General features: G+C 39.5%; 1 protein-coding gene and 1 pseudogene across 1 annotated transcript in view; both read left to right on the plus strand.

The window, feature by feature from the left end:
- Window positions 1-21404, plus strand: part of PKD2 (polycystin 2, transient receptor potential cation channel) — a 64215-nt gene that overhangs the window by 3479 nt on the left and 39332 nt on the right. The window contains exons 2-5 of the mRNA XM_036269824.1: window positions 5094-5207; window positions 13168-13301; window positions 15821-16071; window positions 20295-20519. Of these exons, the coding sequence (XP_036125717.1) occupies window positions 5094-5207; window positions 13168-13301; window positions 15821-16071; window positions 20295-20519 (724 nt within the window). The remainder of the gene's footprint in view (window positions 1-5093; window positions 5208-13167; window positions 13302-15820; window positions 16072-20294; window positions 20520-21404) is intronic.
- Window positions 14492-14592, plus strand: LOC118621897 (annotated as a pseudogene).

Consider the following 21404-nt stretch of genomic DNA (forward strand, 5'->3'; position numbering starts at 1 on the left):
TGGCTAGATCTAGCTTCTTAGCAGAAGTAAGATAGTAAAGGAGAAATGTTTGAGGTCTGGCTCTGGGAAGCATTGTGTCTAACCAAGGAATTAAGGATGTATTTCTTAATCGGAAATGGTTGAAAGTTTTTGAGCAGGAACAGAGCTTGCTGAAAGGGAATATGAGTCAGGCAGCGTGCTGTGTGGGAGAGCTTGCAGAGGGAGACGGAGACAGGAGGACCAGGTAGGAGGCAGTCAGTGAAGAGATGCTGAAGGCCTGGGCCAAAGGAAGTGAAGGACAGCTGAAAATTTTAAAGACTGCCCCAAACTTAAAAGTACCCCGAACAATCTCGTTTACTTTTGTCTTAGCAAACTCTTTAGTGCAAAGATACAATTTGACACTCTACATGAGTTGTCAAATTTTCTGAATTTGCAAAGTTGAATATGTTTTATGGATGAATTTGTGTACCAAATTGTTAAAGTCATTTTCTGTTTGTTATTTTAAACATATATACTTTTTGTTGTTGTTGAGAAATCATAAAGTGCTAGCCCTGTTGGTCAGGTTGGGCTAAGTTGCTATAACAAATAGATACCTCCTTTCCCATTCACTGTGTTGTCTGATCACTGTTTATTTCTAGAAATTTTTCATCATTCCAAACAGAAACTCCACCCATTAAACAATAACTCCCCATCTCCCCTCCTCCCTCCCCTGCTAACCTCCATTCTACTTTCTGTCTCTGAATTTTCCTGTTCTAAGTACCTCAGTATTAGTGGTATCATACAGTTTGTCCTTCTGTGTCTGGCTTATTTCACTTAGCATAATGCTTTGAAAGTTTATCCATGTTGTAGCATGTATTCCTTTTTGTTGTTGTTGTTAGTCCTCACTGAGGATATTTTTTATTGCTATTTAGATAGAGTGGAAGGGAAGGAGAGGGGAGAGAAAAAGAAACATCAATGTGAGAGAGGCATCAATAGGTTGCCTCCTGCAAGACCCTGACTAGGACTGGGGATGGAACCTGCAACCCAGGTACGTGCCCTTGCCTGAGAATCGAACCCACATCCCTTCAGTCCTCAGGTGGTCGCTCTAACTGCTGAGCCAAACCAGCCAGAACCAAACTTTATTCCTTTTGATATCTGAATAATATTCCACTGTAAGTACCACATTTTGTTTGTCCATTCAAGAGTTAATGAACACTTTGGTTGTTTTCACCTTTTGGCTGTTGTGACTTTCCCTTTATTTTAATCCAAACCTCACTTTATCACTTCTTCCTTTTCCCTTTTTAGGTGCACAAATTTTGAACAAATGAAATTTTGTGTTTTCATTGCTGTGGGTTGTTTGTTTGTTTGTTTGTTTTTTGAGGGAGGGTTGCTACTCTGTGATAAGGTTATTCTAGTAACAGAATTTGTGCAGTCAACAGAGATTAATGGAGAGTCTCCTTTGTGCTGGGGTACTAAGGATACAGAGATGAATAATACAATATCCCAACTCTTAAGGAGCTCTGGGTGTAGCAGAGGAAACAGAGATGTAAGTAAATAATTGTACTGGGGGGGGGGGGGGGGCGGTCCCAGGTATGGGAGGGACTCAAAGAGGAGAGGAGCAGCTCAACCCCGAAAGTTATGTTTTGAAGGATGGGGATTGGAGGGATGGACAAAGGAAAAATAGCAGAAGTAAGACCAAGCAAACCAATAGAATAGGTCATGAAGGGTCTGACTGAGAGGGGTGATAAAGGGTGCAACAGGGGAATGTGAGCTGGGATGAAAGGAAGTTAGAGACAGAAACCATCAGAATTATGGACCAACTCCCTATGAGGGTTAAGAAAAGAGCCTATTCTAGGATGAAGCCCATGTTTCTGGCTTGACACCATTAACCCAAACAGGGTAAATAGGTTTCTAGAAAAAGATTCTCAGTTTGGAGTATGTGAGTATGAGCTGTGTGTGGAATATGCAGGTTGGAACTGGTGGATAGCAGGAGAGGGCTGACTAGAATTCGAGATGCACAAGCCAATATCATACAACATAGCAACTGACTATTCTTCAGAAAATGGACCAAGAGTATTAAAAAAATCACTTCTCTTTCTAAAGGTGTCCCTGCAATTCAAATAAATATTACAAAGGATTGTATTTGTCTTTCAAAACAAGGCCCAGATGTGTCTGAGCACAAAAAGAGGATTCTTTGATGATATAAATGCAATGAGCATTTAGTCAGGCTATTCAGAATGAACTCAGAGTCCATATGGATTTGAGTCTTTACACCACTCTGGCATCCAGGCATCAGAAGGGGATCTGTTTCTGAAGCACAGACAGGCCTCTTCCAGCCACTCGATGTGCTTTACATACAGTTCTCATTCCCAGAGCAACCCCACAAAGAGGTACTCATCTCCCATTTTCAGATGAGGAATTGGAAGCTCATGGCATTAGGGAAGGTCTCTGCTCATAAGTGCCTGAGCCCTCATTTGAACACAACTCTGACTCCATATCCCTATGTCCTACCTTGTGATGATCAGTAAGTCACAAGGATTTTAGTGTATTTCAGATGGGACAGGGTTAATGTGGGGCAGAAGATACACGCTGAATCTTTTTACCATGAAACTGAAATATTTACAAATGAAATGATACGAAAGCTGGGATTAGTTTTAAAATAATAAGGAGGAATGGGTGAGGGTTTAGATGAATTGAGATTGGTGCTGAGTTGATAATTATTGAAGCTGGATGAGAGATACATAGGAGTTCCTTATATCATTTTCTCTGATATTTTTTACACAAAAAAATTAAAAAAAAGTTTTTTGAAGCATTTGAATAAAATAGATGCAAAGATGGCATTTTTTCAAAGTCAGTTATTTATGTTTGAGATATCTTTTCTGTTTTGGATTATCCATCTCTGATTTCCTCTGTATTAATACTAATAAGTAACACTGCGCAAGGGAATAGACACTGTTTAGATTATGTGCTCCAACTTTGGGCTCAGGCATTAACTAAGCACCCTCTTAAACATAAAGGAAGCTGGATCTTGCCCAGTGTCCCCCTTATATCATGTTCTCCCTAACAGCTGGGGACACTTTATGTACTACTGAACGTGAGTGCCTGGGATGCTGGGCAGGTACTCCCTCCACAGCTGGGACACTTGTGGGAAAAGACAATGGTTGATTTTGAAGAATGTTGCCATTTTGGACATAAACTCCACCCTTAACCATTCTTACTCTATTAGTTCTGTAAACATGGGAAGTAGGTAGCAACAGGACAGCTATTTTTTCTGTTTGTGGATGCAGTCTTTCTCATCCATCAGAATGTAAAGAGGTGTCTGTAGCCTGAGACAGACCCAACTTCCACACCCAGAGGGGAAACCAGATGAAAAACTTAAAGCAATTAAAATTTGAAGAGGTAGAGTCATTTAGAAAAAGTAGTTGTATAAAAGTATATTATGTAAAAGCATAAATAAAGGAACTTTTCTTTTCTTTCGTTTTAAATGTTTCATTCAATGGCTAGAATTCAACTGCCATAGAGCACTGCAAGTTTACCTTGACCAAAATCGGAAGGAGTTTGGTTTTTCTATTTATAGGTCAAGCAGTACCATTTGTAAATATTAAGATCTGTGATTGTTCCTTAGTGTATCAGTGTTTATAAACCACAGGAAAAAGTGAAATCACTGACCAAGTGAGGCAAGGCAAAGATCTTTTCTGACGGTAAAGTGAAGAACAATCTCTACTTATATGTGTATCATAGGCCTGGCCTCCAAAGGAAGTGTACCCAAAGAAATGGTGTGGTTGTGTCCAGGGCTACTGAGCCTCACATTTGGCTGCCTCTGTGTTATTCTGAGTTGTAATTTTCCATGTCATATAAATTTGTAATAATTCTTTAATATGATAGTTTCAGCGAACAAACATTCTGCTCGCTGCATTTCTTCTGAGTGAGTAATTCCCTGACAACTACCAGATCTTGGCAGAAGCAAACCTGGTCATAAGTTATGCTCCACTTTCAGTGTGGTGAAACCTATGATGCGTAACACAGTGTCTTTGAATTCAGATGCTGATTTTCCTAAAGGAAACTTGGGAGAAAAAAGAAAAGGAAATGAAATCCTCAAATTCAGAAGTAGAACTAATGTATTATTGTAAGACTTAAGAATACATAAACACCAGTGATGAAGTCATTTCTTCGAAGTGAAAGACCATGTACGGTTTTCTCGCTGTTCTCTTTGTGGCTTGTGGTTTAAGTAGCTCTGAGAGCTTCAGTGATTGAAGGGTTAAAGTATGTGGACTAGAAGTGTGAGGCAACCAGGGACCAGGTTGGCTTCCATTAGCAGCCAATCTATCTAACTAAAAGGACTGAGAAGTTTGTCTCTTTTGGAAAACATTAAGGCTCTTCCAAGTAACTAGCAATGTGACTTGTCCACCCTGTTCATTAATGGGGTTTGGACGGCCACCATGTCTGTCTGCCAGTCCAGAATTGCGGTAACCTCTCCAGCAAGCTCGTGGAGGGTTATGTCATCTTTGCTCAGCCGGCCCGACACTTTTTCCATCTGCGAAAATATAGAACATAGTTGTTGATTTTACTCTTTCCAACGAGAGAAGTCGGCTTAGTTGTTGCTTTTAATGTAAAGAGTGTATGTTTATTGGCACTTTAAAAACCTGTCAAACTAAGCATGTTTAGTGTAGTCAGTTGCTACAGTTTCGCAAAGGACAAAGATGGGTGCAGAGCAGAGAGATTTTAGGCCAGTGTATTAGAAGCTTGATAGATGTTTCCACAGGGAAATGGTGCTCCAACCAGGACTTCTTTTCCTCAGGGGTGACCTAAAAGGTGTCATTTGCAATGAAGTTTCAGCCTGTACTAAGTTTAATAATAGGATAATTACCTAGATGTCCTCCCCCATCTAGGAGGAGTTGATGTGTTTGTGCAATGATTTAATCTCGCTTGTAGGCTGCCCTCATTTCCTGTTCTCTTTCTAAATTTTTACTAAGGTATTCCTGCTAAAACAATTTCCCAGCTACATTCAGAGTGTGCTAAAAAAAAAAAAAAAAGAACCTCCCTTAAAGGTTATACTATTTATTGTATGTGTTTTTCCTTTGTCATTCATACGATTTTTAAAAAATAAAATGACATCTTTTATTACTATTTGAAAGGTCTCTGGGGAACAAGACTCATGGAGGAAAGCAACACTAACCGAGAGAAATACCTGAAAAGCGTTTTGCGGGAACTGGCTACATACCTCCTTTTTCTCGTAGTCTTGTGTATCTGTAAGTAGAACATTTCCTTCCACTAAAGGAAAAGTTTTGGAAATATTTGACCTGTCAAAATCATAATTAAAAGGAATTGTGTATGCACCACCAGGATTCATTTAGAAGGTCTCTTCTCTGTTTTCAATTCCGATTTAGAATTTGGTAAAGCTCTCTTCTCTGGGAAACATAAAGTTCAGCATAATCTGTTTGGCCAGTTCATTGACAGTTATGACCATTTTCACTCTGAGGCGCATGAGGCAGGCAACCTGCGACACACCAAGAAACAAAGTAAAAGGGTTTTTGCATTAGATCTCGTAACAATAATTATGGGGTCACTATACCATCAATTAATGTAAAGTCTACATAAAAATTATTTTCAGCAAAATCATTTTTCAAATGTAACTTTCAAAAAATAAAAATAATGTCACCTAATACTGCTTTTACGGATCTATATATGAAGTCCCTTTCTTTTCAATGTAGGAGTGTTGTGCGAATGTCTTCATTCTTCAGTCATCACCAGATTTTTGCTCTACTGGAAAGTTACTGCAGACTGATCTCTTTCTTTTTTCTCTCTTCTTTCAGTACGTCCCTGCATTCTCTGTAAGTGACAGGAGGGAAGCCTTAGCCAAAAACGAGTCTTAGAAATGATTTGCCCCCAAGTCCACAAAATCCTGGTCAATGGTTTTGTCCTTGGAACTAAAGAAAGGTGTTGAATGATGGAGTTCTGTAGTGTCACTTCTAAAGCCCTTTATGAGAATAAGCAAGAAAGCAGAACTCCTCTGGAAAAAGAGTTCATTCTTATAGTGTGCATTTCAAAATGCTTAAAAAGTCACACCAACCTTAGAAAGAGTCCTCGGAGAAAATCAAAATGTAATCAATACTTTGATAATGCCATTCTTATTACATTAAAATGGACTACTTTGAATTTAATTGACTACGTGCTAAAAGCTTCCTTGAAAACAAAATTTTTTTACTATATTTATAAAAATATTTGTAAGTTAAACATAAAGATTAAAGAAACATCATAGTTTCAATATTTATAATGTTAAGAAATTGAATATTGATTTATTTAATATCCCACACCAGTTTTTACTAATACTAGTAAGCTCTTTAAAAAAGTTATTTTAGAGTGAAAGGAAAGCAGAGAGAGAAAAATATTAATGTGGGAGAGAAACATTCCTCAGCTGCCTCCCATCGCACCCCAACCGGGGATTGGAGATTGAACTGAAACCTGGGCATGTGCCGGGACTGGGAATCAAACCGGCAACCTTTCGGTGGATGGGACAACACTCAACCAACGGAGCCACACCAGCCAGGGCATTGATACTACTAAGCTCTTAATGAGATTTGACTTCTTTTAACAGGATTTGACTTCTTTTTATATTTTCTGAGACTGTCCAAGTAGGAACTTAAGAAAAAAATAAGTTACTTAAGCTAAAAAAAGGTATGTCAATATGAACAACCTCCATCTTCGTGGTTTTTTCTTACTGGTTTTCTAAAATTGTTATTTGTTTAGGAAGGAGTGTCTCATTAATTTTTAAAACATATTATCTAAGATGGAAATGATGAAAAGCTAGAAATGATCTGTTCATTGCATTGAAAGTTATAAAGCAAGAGCTATACTTTTAACTTTTATATTCTAAGCTGCTAGAGCTTAGAATACTAGTTGAGTTTGCTCCTTGCATAGAAATGATGCTTAAATATTAAATTACAGTGGCTTTAAATATTAACAAGTTGATCAGAATTATTATTAAATTTTTTAAGCATGACACATACATACATACATATTTCTTATGCAAAATATAAGTATCCTATAAGTAAGTCTAGAATTTTAGTGATCCTAAAACTGCCTGAGCATCAGAATCACCCAGAGAATTTTTTTAAAGATTACATTTTGGCCCTGGTTGATGTGGTTCAGTTGTTTGGAGCATTGCCCTGTACACCAAAAGGTAGTGGGTTCGATTTCTGGTCAGGGCACATACCCAGGTTGCAGGTTTGATCCCTGGTCAGGGTGCATGTGGGAAGCAGCTGATTGATGTTTTCCTCTCACATTGATGTCTCTCTCTCTCTCTCTCCCTTCCTTTCACCAAAAAAAAAAAAAAAAAAAAAATCAGTAAAAAAAAGTTAGTTTGCCCAAATGTACTAAATCAGAGCCTTCCATACATGGCCCAGGGAAGTGGGTTTTCAGAGGCACTGACAAGTTCTGGAACTAGACCAGAGAAATAAACTGAATAGCTAGAGTTTTGGGAAACATACCTTAAGTCATATAACTAATTAATATTTTCTTATTTATTTTAGAAGTTTATGCTCTTTGTTCTTTTTCACACTAATCACATATTTTTCTTATATTAGTAGTTACATATTTTACAAAACAAAATTTTATTTTTAAACTATTATAGAATCTTTGGTTAAGAAGGGATCTTATCAGCCATGTGATCAAACTCTACTGAATGTTAAATTTCCCCCTGCAACATCCTTCTCAAATGTTCTTGTTGAGCAAGAGTTGCAGGTTAAGAGACTTACTTCCTTAAAGTAGTTCATTACATTTTTCTATAGCTATGTGAGACAGTTCTTCTTCATATGAAACCAACTTCTACTCCCATCCAACTTTCTCTCTTGGTTCCACTCTTCACACCCACATATACCAAGTATCTTTTCCATGTCTCTTCTCCAATTTAGCCCATCAGAAGTTTGGAGACAGACATCCTGTTCCTAAGTCTTCTCAAGGTTAAACCTTTTAGATTCTTTTAACCTTTGATCATGTGATTGAGACATGCTTTTTAGTAAACTCCATGATAGAAACTCCCTATCACATGTTCTGTTTATCAGAGTCTCTTTGAAAGCACTGCAGAAGTCTCACATGAAAGAGTGGAAAATGGGACCATGATCATCCTCCTCTAGATAGTACACTGTGGTTCATGCACCCTGCCATCACCTGGCTCTTCATATAATTCACATGATTCCTTATTCTCTTCACCCAAAACAATAAAGCTCTGTGTCCCACGGCTAGTATTTGAGTACCTTTTCCTGGAGCCTAGTGGAAGACTTTCCTTTTAGCTCTTCCCTTTTAAATTTCATCTCATTAGGATTTGCTTATTCTAATTCATTGAAATTATCTTGGATCTAGATTCATTCATCTCATATATTAACTTCACAGTATCAGCAGAGTTGATATCTCCCTGTTCTTATCCTGGTAAATTAGTAAATCAAGACAGATTGGTTCAAGAACATTGGTCTATTAGTCAAAGCTCTTTGGGTGGAGGTCACTGAATTATATTATCATCCAGCTCAGACGGTTCATGAAATAGGATACTGAGATTTTTTTCAAATGTCTGTCTGAATAACCACCATTTCTGTGATCTATCAGCTGTTGCTTTATGTATGGCACTTTGCATTTATATACAGCATTTTTGGTTGGTAGAGTCCCTTCAAATATCTGTTCTCATTTTACCTCCACTGCATCCCTGTGAGGTTATGGTACAACACAGATCTAGCAAAGAAGTTTAGTTTCCTGTTCAAGATGATGGCGTCACTTAGTGGTAGATGGCCTGGAATCCTGGGACCAGGGCACCTTGGTTCTACCTTCTTCATATCTGGTGTATTTATATGTGTGTGGCAGTTTTTATTTCATCTTTAGCCTAAGAGTTATTAAAAGAAGCATTTTTTAACTTTCTAAGTGATTTGGTTTTATCTGTATGTTTGTTCATTTTTTTATATTAATATTCTGCATTTGTGGTTTGAAAAATGTTGGCTGGTCGGTTGGTGCTTGGTTCATATAAGGGGTTTTTTGTTTGGTTTGGGATTTTTTGTTTTGTGGCTTAAAACAACAGAAATTTATTCTTTCATAGTTCTGGAGGCTAGAGGTCCAAAATCAAGGTGCATGCACCATACTCTCGCTGAGACCTGTAAGAACCCTTCCTCGCCTCTTCCTAGCTTGTGGTAGTTTGCCGGCGTCCTCGGTGTCCCTGGCATGTAGCTGCATCACTCCAGTTCTCCATCTTCAGAGGGCGTGCTCCGTGTCTCTGTTTCCTCACTAGCCATCTCCTTATAAGGACATCTGCCTGGTTGATTCTTCATTTTAGGGATTTACCGATGTTCCCTTTGGTAGCCTAGCATATGACTAATTTTTGTAAATGTTCCGTGGATATTTGGGAAAAAAAGTGTGATCTCTTTTGGTGCAGTATAAAGTTTGATGTATATACATGGAATCACATTTTTTATTAAAACCTCTAATATCCCTGGATATTTTTGTCTACTTTCTCTGCCAAAGATTGAGAGGATATAAATTAAGTTTCCAACTACAATTGTGGTTTGAGTAATTCTCCTTGTATTACTGGAAGGTATTGCTTTATGTTGTTATTCAATACATAAGAGTTCATTATAGTTAAATCACTGCATGCGGTATTATTTGTCAATATAAAATAATCTGTTTATTTAATTCAATACTCACTTTATTATCTTTGTCAGATGATTATACCACTTAACAAATTTTAAAGTATTTTATTCCTCATATATATCTAATATATATTTTTCTCATTCCTTTATTTTTCACTTCATTTTTAGTGTGTCTCATAAAACTTCTAGAGATGCATTTTTTTTTTAACCAATATTTAATAGAACTTTGTCATCTAGTAAGTTTAACCTTCTCGCATTTCATGCTTTTGTCAGATTTTTGTCATCATTTTTTTCTTCTTTTTCTATGCTTTCCTGTTATTTTTCCCTTTTTTAAAAAAATTTCTTTTGTTACACTGGAACATTTTTCTTTGGTTTTTATTCTAATGATTTGGAGTTCATTCAGTACAATTCCCTTTATTTGGTTTTACTATTTGAGCCTATATTTTTTACAATATTAAGAATAATATAGTATCTACTGCCTATTTTAAATGAGAGCATGTTTTTAAGACAGCTTCGGTTAGTTTACATGCTGATTAGTTGGTGATGCTATAATGATATTTTTTATTCTGGCTTATTTTATGGGAAGTGGAACTTGGGAACTATGACAAGGACTAAATAGCAGAAGAAATACATGCACATAGGATATATATGTGTCCTTTACATTATATTTTATAATATTCTCTTCTCCTTTCTAGTCCTCATTTAAGATTATCCATTGTATGCTGTAATTTTTTTTTCAAAATTTAGTTCATTTAAAGAGTGAATGCTACCTTCCAAGAGGGCTTTCTCAGGGACTGAAAGGAGAAATGATATGTCTTATACTTCTGTTTCATTTGATAGTACGCAGAATGTCTTCATTTACATTTTCTCCAGTTGAACTAAACAAAAGCCCTAGATGTCATTTCCATTTTCCAGATAATGAAACTGAAACCCAGAAAAGTTAAGTAGTTTCCCGAGATCCCAAGACTGAGACCCACGACATAGAGAGAGACATTTAAGAGGAAGCAACATAGAAACTCAAACCCAAATCATTCTGACTTTAAATAAAGGGCCCTTTAGGTACAGCCTAGAGGGACGCATAGTGCAGCAGACTTCTGGAGTATGTGGAGATGTTACCCAAAGTTATCCCACAGACCAGACCAGGGCCTGACACAAGGGAGGAACTGAATTAATTTTTGCTCATGGGTGATTGAATAATCATCCCATCAAAGTTAGATGGCATTGTTTCTATGAATGTCCAGCAGGTGACGCTACATAGTCAAGGAAGATCAGTCACTACTTTTTAGTGAAGCTATTAAATTCCATACAGGTCCTGAGACTTTCAAAAGCAAAAACCAAAATTAAAAATACAAGAAAATAAAGGAGATATATTTTTGAATCATTGGCTAAAATTTATGTACATATATAACTATACCATTTTTATAAATCAGAAAATTTAAATAATTTGTTAAAATTCCATTTTAGCAACAACAAAAAATTCAGAATGATCTATAGTTATAAATCAATCCAACACAAATTCCAATTTCAAATTAATTTAGAAAAATAAATGTATTCATTTAGTTGGCCTTGGGGAGCTTTCCTTCACTACTACTTTATAGCATCGTATCAGCTTTGTTCCCTTGACTGACTCTGGTCCACAGAAAGCCCTTGTAGGATACACTGTACCTTGTCCATCTCTCTGGGGCTGGGAGGCAGTGCTCTTCCTAGGACACTATGAGCTCCTCTTCTCAAGAGCAGAGATCACATCTTACGCATCTTCATGTCCAACACCTTGCTCCGTAAATATAAATGGATTAAAAGTCTAAATCCTTAACTCTGCTCCAATACAGTTTTTGAAAGGCAGCAGGTCATGTGACATTTAAAGAAGAGTGTTTTTGTCCTTAATTAACAGGTCCTAGGATGACATGACAGGTGAGGAAGCCTAATCAAGGAAACTGGAGAATGTCTCTCCCCCTCTAAATACAGCACACACACCATGTGGATTAGGTGTGTTGATTGCTTCATTGGCTGCTCGAGATGGACTCTCAGACACATTTTTGTTTAGATCACTATCATCTACTCCTCCCTTTTAATCTTGATTTTCTATGATGCTAGGGTGGGAAAGGGGATTACACCCGAGTGAGATTTTACTAAATAGCATTTAATCCCGAAGCATTTAAGGTTTTAAAATGCATTTTATGAAGCCTGAGATTATTATAGGAATCAGCTAAGTAGTAATCACCTATTGGGTGTTGAGAACTGTAGTCAAAAGAAGTATAAAATGTGTTTCCTCTGGAAGCTTTTTATCAGCTAATCATAGGAATTATAACATATTACAACTGCAGTCATTAAAGTCCAGCATAAGATAGTACTCATTAAAGAGCTGACAGTTTTAATAGATATGTTATAGCAATCTGATTAAGGAGGATGAACCACCATTATTGGATATTTAAGTGTCAGCCACTGAATTGGATACTTTTTAGTTTTGTTTTTTTTAAGCACCAAAAAATCCTATGGAATCGCTAATTATCCTTATCCTACAAAAGAGAAAACTTAGGCTCAGAAAGTTTCAGCAACTAGCACAGGTTACATAGCAAGTAAGAGGCACAGCCAAGACTCAAACCCTGATCTGTGAGCCACTAAGCCTTTAAGTTATCTTCCCACCTCTCCCAGGACTGTTCAGAATGGGCTGGTATAATCAGCCAGCCTTCAGGGCAGGGGTGGAGCTTGAGTTTAGAGGGTTTTATACAAGATTTGATCCATGGGGGGTAGATGTGTCTATCTGTCAGCATCCTGAAGGGGAAGAGATGGACAACTTGAAGTGGTCATTAAAGAAAGTTTAATGAAGACAATATTTGCAGAGCTGTGGCAAGGTTAGGGAGATCAACAAGGGGAAGTGAGCTGCTCAGGACAGGTTACCACCTCCAGGCTTGAGGAAGAGGGCAGAGAATGACATGGCATGAACCCAGCGAGGCTGTGGGAAAAGAGATTTATTTTCCCAGCAGCTGTGAACAAGCTGAGAGAGTCCCCGGACAGACCTCATCCAGGCAGGGAGGGAATGGAGAGTAGGGGTGGAGGGAACAAACCCAACTCTCTCCTCATGCCCCCACATCTGTTCAGTCCCCCGCTGGCAAGGGACCCCTCGTGGTAAGGCCTGTAGAGGTCAACCTCAGGGCACTCATGGAGCAGGGCCAGAAGAATGGAGAATTGATCTGGGAACAGAGAGGATGGCCTGCCCTTGCAGGAGAGCTCCCAGCATTGCGCAGCTGCGGCCGAGGAACTCGTGGGCCTCTGCGGGGACCTGCGCAGAGCAGCCTCCCCTGGGGCGCAGGGACATGAAGGCGGGAGGCATGTTGGCATTCCCAAATGTCAAGTAAAGGCGCCTGATCTTAATTCCATACTCAGCAGTAAGCCAGTTTTGTTTCACATATGTCAATGTTAGTTTATTTCCCTTATAAACCAGAGAGCTAGGGTGCTACCCCAGAAGAATGACAAAGGGAAGGAGGCGCGGATGGGAGCAGACCGCCTGCGGTATCTGCGTCGCCCGGGTCCGGGGGCGTGCGGGCAGGTTCCCTCAGAGCTCTCTTGCGTCTCTGTGTTCCAGTGACCTACGGGATGATGAGCTCCAGTGTGTACTACTACACCCGCATGATGTCCCAGCTCTTCCTAGACACCCCCGTGTCCAAAACGGAAAAAACTAACTTTAAAACACTTTCTTCGATGGAAGACTTCTGGAAGGTATTTGCCAATGACTTTGAAAGTACCTCTTTGTCACTGTAGATTGTTCATTTTGCTTCATAAGTTTACTTTGGTGGTACCTGCTTATGTAAGATGTGAAAGTTATGGTGAGTTGTTACAAGTGTGTAGCCTTGCACTGTGCTATTTCATACCTTAGCGTACTGAGTCCCCACAGTAACCATACAAGGTAAGTACTAATGTTCCCCAGGTTGAAAATGAATCTGTTTGATTCAGAGTGATTCTGCATGGCCTGGGAGTGAGAAAAGTGGACTTTATTCTAGCCTGAGGGACACTTCCTCAACTAGTTTATAATTCATGCAGTCATTCATGATTGAGTAACTATCTGTTGAGTATCTCTTAGGAGGTAAGGCCCATAGGTTAAAATTTAATTGTTTTGTCTTGCTGTGTGTGTGTGTGTGTGTGTGTGTCTTTGTCGATGGTGGCAGGTACCCTAAAGTAGTGCTTGATACACAACAGGCCTGTTTTTTCAAAGATCTCTAATGTAGAATTCAACCCAACCCCTTCTCAAATTGTCACAGATTCCAGCATGGTAGCAGAGGGTAAGTAGTGAATGATACAGTAGGGAAAACATTAAAGCAACCTGGAAGAAATGGGGCTCAGAATTTGCAAAATTGTGTGTGGGGGTAGGATTGGAAAGGAAAGAATTGCTTCTTCCTGAGGACATACTTTCTAAAATTCTAATAAAACCCTGAGGTCAGAGCTGTTGATTTTAAAGATAGAGGAAACCGGTAACAGGAACCTGTTCATTCTAAAGCCTAAAAATACTTGGCATCCCAAACCTTCCTTGCATAATAGGAATATTTTCCTACTTCAACAGGGCAAATCAGTTCATCTCTGTTGATCATCTGATAAGACACTGAGAATGGCTAGATGTCTTTCCTGTGGGCAAACTAACAAGAAACTTCTCACGTACACACAATTTGATGATAATTAATGCCAAGCCCTGGAAGCAGGGTGGATGCAAAATAGTCTGAACAAGTAAAAGGTCACATTCTGGTAATCAAAACTATAGTCTTTTCCTTTCCAAACTAGTTTTGAATCATGATTATTAATTAGTAACTATTTTAATAAGGGAAAAAGAAGTTGATCATAGCTGTGAGTTTATGTAAATAGCCCCTGCCACCCCCACCTTTAGTCCTAAAGCAAAAATCAGAATTTCCATTAAGTAAGCGCCCACTGTGTGCCTGTTGTTCTGTGAACCGATACAGTGAAAATTAGCATGGCCCTGTGCTAGGATGACCCACAAATATGTGAAGCACTCTATATTAGAAAAAGAAATGTACTGTTCATTATTCATTTGAAATAGCACAGGTACTTTTATAAATTATAACTCTTTAAGCAATGGCACCCTAGCAATTAGGTAGCAGCAAACAAAACACTGCCAAAGACAAATATTTTGAAAAACAAATACAAAAATACACTGCATAAAGTTCTGTCTTTAATCTTTAAAAATAAAGTAATATTCAAAATATTACTACAACTCTCAAATTTAGTTGTATGTAGGAATTTTTTATTTATATATTTATTCTATAATATATGAGACATCTGTATACACTTTATTCATGTTAACTGCATGAGCATTAGTGCCAATTCTAACAAGACTGGAAAAAATGCTACTTTATGCAGATTCTGTATATTTGAAAACTGTTGTGCAATATGCACAAAACTTCAGAAAACCAGTGGGCACTATTGTTTTATCTTTTTCTGAAAATACAACTTTATGGGATACAAAAAAAGGTCTTAACCCAATAAAATTTAAATAATTTTTAGTTAAAACATCTGTAACACTTTAAGTGCCTTGCAGATATCTCATTTATAAAGTCTGCTCAGTAAGATAATATAAATATTAAATATTAACTATAACCAAACTGAGTCTCACAGGAATCTGGTGAGAATGGGCAGGAGTCATAATAAATGGCAAATCTCAACTAAAGCCATTAGAAAGTCCTGCTGTAAGAAAAATTATAATTATAAAATGTAATCGTTTCGTGAATTTGCCTCTTTGGACACTGCTTTGATAACCATAGTGGAATGAAAGCATAAGCCTCCAAAAGATGTAGAGCATGTCAGTGTTTGCTTTTTAGAAAAACTAAAAACAAAACATGAAAATATCAAAAGATCGGACTTCTTGGTTTTCTGTTCATACTGTGAAATGAAAACTGTAGGGTAATCCCAATGTATTGAGCCTCGTTGAGATCTGAGAACTCTATTTCCACGTTTGGTGAGATCCAGCCCTTCCCCTTTCAGATCGATGTACTAACCATGCAAAAGATGGCCATTACAGGTGTGTAAACTCAACCTCAAAGGAGGATCCTGTTCCAGGCCTCACGACTAGCAAATGATGGAGTAAGATCCAATTTAAATCTCTCTGACAGCAAAACCTGCCTGGTCACTCTCCTGTGTCCAGAGTGCTGCACTGTTGGTCATGCAAACATTTCAGGAAGGAGCAAGGCAGCCCCTGAACTTGGAGCTTTTCAAAATGTTTCCTGTGCTTTCAGTTCACAGAAGGTGCCTTATTGGATGGGCTGTACTGGAAGACACAGCCCAACAACAGAACTGAAGCTGACAACCGAAGCTTCATCTACTACGAGAACCTCCTGTTAGGGGTACCACGGATACGCCAACTCAAAGTGAGAAATGGATCCTGTTCTATCCCCCAGGACTTGAGAGATGAGATTAAAGAGTGCTATGATGTCTACTCTGTCAGTAGTGAAGACAGGGCTCCATTTGGTCCACGAAATGGAACCGCGTAAGTGTCTGTGGCTCAGGGCCATGTGCCCCGGCCTCTCACCAACATTGGTTCGTTCGTTCGTTCGTTTGTTCATTCATTCACTCATTCATTCATTCTCTGACTTCTTCACCTAAGAAGATGCCTTAAGTGAGCCTTCAATGCTTATATTTAAGGGTTGTAGCCAAATTGACCTTTGATTTCTCAAGTTTTCTCTGCTTTCAGCTTCTACGTACATAGTTTTCAAAAGACTAAATCAATGATTGTATAGCCCACGAGAAAGAAGCTACCGGGCCTTCGGAGGTTTCTTTTAAGATGCCTGGGTCTTATTTTTACAGAGCCAGGAATATTATTCACTAGATTATTACTAGGAAATTTTCTGGTACAGAAATTTTTTTATGAGCTCTTACAAATAAATTTTTGTTCAGAATGCAATTATTTAAAGTGGATAATAAGCCTGTGGGGCAGTTTTTCTGTCTGTTTTAAAACCCATCCTTCTCAAATGTGTGTTTTGAATATATATTTGTAATGTGCAGAGTTACAAGGATTGTGTGTGTGTATGTCTTTGGCAAACATACTTAGAACATCTTGTGTATTAAGGGAGGACAGCCATTATTTTTAGAATTACTATAGTTATTACAAAGAAATGAGAACTCCCAGGCTTTCCCAAGGTGAGCCTCTGGCGGGGTCACTGCCCTGGGTGAATTACTGTGGTGAGAACTGCCACCTAAGTTTTACTAAAGCTAATTCTGTCTGTTCATCTAGATCCCTTTTCCGGGAAGTGAGGCTCCTGGAGTCCAGATTTGTTCATATACAGTGGGGGGAAACACCTTTCCCATGGTCAGATTCTTTGTCGTCTAGTGCACACCCTATTTAATACCAGGGTTGCCAAGAAATTTAGTAAAAATCAGAAGATTTAGAGTAAAGGGGAAAAGTTCAAAAGACTATATTTTCCCAGGTTATAGTAGTGATTTTCTTTTCCAATGCTCCTTTTTCTAGTTCCTGCAAAGCATGAGCATGCCCTTAAACTGTATGTGGTACCTTGTCCAATATTTTACTTGATCTTATATCATAAATGAGAGAAATGTATACAGCCACTACTTTATGCCAGATGCAATTTAAGAAATTATTTCATCCATCATCTCATCTACTCTTCACAAAACCACTCTGAAATAGCTATCATCTCCATTTTATAGATAGAAAAACAGAGGCTCACTCACCCAAAGTGCCACAGCTAGTAAATGGAGCCAAGCTGGGATTTAACCAGCCTGACCAAGATCTGTTTTCTTTTTCTATATAAGTTATGTTGTTAAGGTGGCTTCTTTTTTTTTTCCTCACCCGAGGACATTTTTTTCCATTTTTTGTTCAGATAGAGTGGGAGGGAGAGAGAGGAAGAGAGAGAGAAAGAAAAACATCAACGTGAAAGGGACACATTGAGTAGCTGCCACCCGCACTACCAACCAGAGCCGGGGACAAACTGCAACCGAGGTACACACCTTTAGCAGGAACCGAACCCGGGTCTCTCTGGACCGCAGGCTGATGCTCTAACTGCTGAGCCAAACTGGCCAGGGCATAAGGTGGCTGCTTGCTGCCCCCAGCTCCCCATCAGTCTTCAAGCTTCTTGAGGGCAAGGACTCTTTTTGGTTCACTGCTGTATTCTCAAAGCCTTGAACAGTGTCTAGTCTATAAAGATGCTCAGTGAATACCTCGTGGGTACATGGATGAATAAGTGATTTCCACTGAAGGTGGACTACTGAAGGATATTTCTTGTGTGTACTAAGCCACTCCGGATCTTGCCATATTCTCAGGTTACTCCCATTTCTCCTTCCCTTCAACTCTAGACTTCTTGGAAGAATAGTCTTCGCTTGCCACCTCTACTTTCTTTCCATTAAGTCACTTCTTAAAGCTTAGAACCCTTGCTTTTGACATCTCTCTGGAAGCTACCAGTGATCCCTAGTTAACAAGTCCGATGAACAGTTCTCAGTCTTCAACCTAGTCAACCTCTCTGCAGAGTGTGCCAGTGTGGATGGCTTGTCCTTTTGACTTCTGGGAATGACACTAAACTTGAGTTCTCTTAATTCTGTAGTCCCCTTCCTTTTTTTCCTCTCCTGTCTTGCTCCTAGGTTCTATATTCAGACCTCTGCCTTTTCTTTCGTTAAACCCTTTCCCTTGAAATTCAGATGGCTTCCACTCTCGCCTCTATTTTATGATTCACTGTCTCTTCAACAAATAGACTGAGTGTCATCATGTGTCCGGCATGTTCCAGGTAAGGTCTTCCTTTCCTGACAATGCCCTGGAGTGGCAGCCTCAGTAAACAAAGCAGAATCCAATTCCCTGTCTCCACAGAGCTTACATTCTAGGGATAGAAGACAAATCTGTATTCTCCAGCTCCCATAGTTCACTGTGCCCCAAACTGAGCTCATCACTTTCTCACTGGATTTGCTCTTCCTCCTGCTGATGGCACCACCATCTTCACATTACCCCAAAGAGAGCACCGAGTCATTTTTGAGATGTCCCCCTCCCTTGCCCCAGTTGCCAAGTTCTGTTAACAATCACTACAGTGGAGGCACTGTCTGTCCTTCCCTCTCCTTCCCACTGGCACTGCTCTGGTTCAGGCCTCATCTCTCTTGGTCATTGCAGGGACTGCTGACTGAGCTGTGTCAGGGTTCCCAGTGATTCACTAGGAGTTCAGCACTCAGCATGTAGTCACGTTGATGGCTAAGGCTTATTGCAGTAAAAAGGTCTTAAGCAAAAATAGCAGAAGGTTCAGATACATGGGGCAAAGTCCGGATGAATGAAAGGGCAAGCTTCCAGTTTTCTCCTAGTAGCCACATGCAATGGGTTTCATTTCTCCAGTAACCATTTGTAACAATATGTGTGAAATGTTATCTGTCAGAGAAGTGCATTAGTTGCATGATGCCCTAGGGGTAAACTGGGTGCTGGTCACATAAGCACCCTCTGCCTGGCATGTATCAAAATCCCAGACTCCCAGAAGGAAAGCAAGTGTTCAGCCTAAGCCACCTTGATGTACAGATCGCTTGGGCACAGTGAGCCACTCCTGACAGACAAAGAAAGTGGTTTTTTTTTGTTATTTGTTTTTTTTATCAGTGTAGGGATCTATTTATCAGCCAAGTGCCAGATGCCAACCAAGGTCAACCTTGCAAGCCAGAACTTCCTAAGGAAAGGCCTCAGACCTTCTGCGTTAACTCCTTCCTGCACATGAGCCCTCTGTTACTCACCACGCCCATCTTTCCTGCTGCCACCAGTCATCCTGTTCTGTGCCTCTCAGAAACCTTCCTCTCAGTGACTCCAAGTTGCCCTTACAATCTGACCACAGTTTACCTTGGGACCTTTTTATCATCATACGGGAGCGACACAGAACTGCTAGCTGAGTGCCTTGTATTTCTTTGGCCCTGCCTGGCTCTGGCTTGAAGATGCCTTTCCCACCCACCTGTGCAGGTCCGAATCCTTCTCGCCTTTCATGGCCAGTTGCAATACAGCTTCTTCCCAAAGCCTTCAGTGATCCACCTTTCCCATCACTGGCCCTCAAAGCAAGGAGAGCTGTCTTCTGATCTGCCTGACCAATTTTTCCGTACTTCTCTTTTAGTTCTTGTTATCATCTATTTTGTATTTTAATTGTTTAATTACAACTTTTCTCTCCCTACTGGTTGCATCTTTGGGAGGGAAAAGATCCTGAGTGTCACCTTTATATCTCCATAAATGACAAAGAAACTCCTGGTTCCTAAATGCGGCTCTGTAAATATTTGTGGATTAAATTCCCAAATGCTGTGTGAAGTCTGATTTAGTTCAGTTGCCAAGAGTGGCAGTTGATGAACGTGTCTGTGTTTTGACTAAAGTCTGCACTGAGGGCCTAGGGTCATCCAGTCCCAGAGTACAGTCACTTAGGGAAGGCAGCCATATGAACTAAGAGCTAATAGCTCAGTGTCTGCAGACAGACAGTCTGATCCAGGTTCCTGACTCTGCCCTCAAAAGCTTTGAGAATGACTTGATCTCACTAAGCCTCAGGGACCTCCTCCTTAAAAAGGGACTAATAACTCTATGAGAATTAAATAAGAAAACACGTATGAAATGCCTTGTCAACCACACTACCCAGCTCGGTAAGACATAACTTTTTATTAGACACACTCTCTCTTACCAGGAACCAACTATCAGTAATTGCCACAAGTCTTCCACTGATTTTACCTGTTTTTTGTTTGTTTGTTTTCAATTTGATTTTTAATTAGTTGGATCTACACAAGTGAAAAAGACTTGAATGGGAGTAGCCACTGGGGAATGATTGCAACCTACAGTGGAGCTGGCTATTACCTGGATTTGTCAAGAACAAGGGAGGAAGCAGCTGCTCAGATCGCTAGCCTCAAGAAAAATGTCTGGCTGGACCGCGGAACGAGGGCAACTTTTATTGACTTTTCAGTGTACAACGCCAACATTAACCTGTTCTGTGTGATCAGGTGTGTACCAAGGGTGCTTAGTACCCGTTTCATGTACTTGTTGGTACATCCTAATCTAGAGATTGGCCAGGAAATGGTTGCCTACTGTTGACTAAATGAGAGTGCCAAGGATCAGAGCTAATAGCAAGGGAGGGGTGAAAACTGAAGGCTTATTGGGATAAAGATATTGGAGGAAAGGAGTTAGGATCTGGAACTATAATGTGTTGGAAAGAACCTTGTCTGGTCCAGGTTCATCCCAATAGCACTGTTTTGCTAACATCTATTTTTACCCATCATGAGACTGATCAGTGCTCCATACTCCATGCTCTATGACCAAGGCCCCCAGCCATTAAATCTTGACTCATTTCCCTGGGCTTCCCACTCGAAGACAAAGCCCCTGCTGTTAGAACCATGATCACTGTGGTCAGGAGCTGTTTCTGGGTTCAGTAGGATACCCAGGTACCTGCTCATGCTCAAGATTCACCAAAGGCACATAAAGTTCCTTCTGTGATCCTGTGACATTGCCATCATACCCACTCAGTGACAGTGAGAACACTGACAGAGATCCCACTCCTTTATCTGGGGCCTTCTGTCCATTCATTCATCCAGCAAACATTTATTTAACATTTAATATGGTTCCAGGTACTGTTCTAGGCCCTTGGGACACATTAGTGAACAAGATAAAGATCCCTGCCCTTGTAAAGCTTGACTTCAACCTGGAGAAAATAGATAATAGACAATAAACAAAAGAAACTAATTAAATTGTATATTAGAAGGTAATATTTGCTATAAAAAAAAAAGTGAACAGACAAAGGGATCCGAAGTTCACCCACTTTAATCATCCTGGTGAACATGTCACCAATACCCAAACATTGCCGGCATGAATTACTTGTACATGTATTAACC

Source organism: Molossus molossus, unplaced genomic scaffold (assembly GCF_014108415.1).
Source record: "Molossus molossus isolate mMolMol1 unplaced genomic scaffold, mMolMol1.p scaffold_m16_p_1, whole genome shotgun sequence".
In the NCBI taxonomy this organism is placed as follows: domain Eukaryota; kingdom Metazoa; phylum Chordata; class Mammalia; order Chiroptera; family Molossidae; genus Molossus; species Molossus molossus.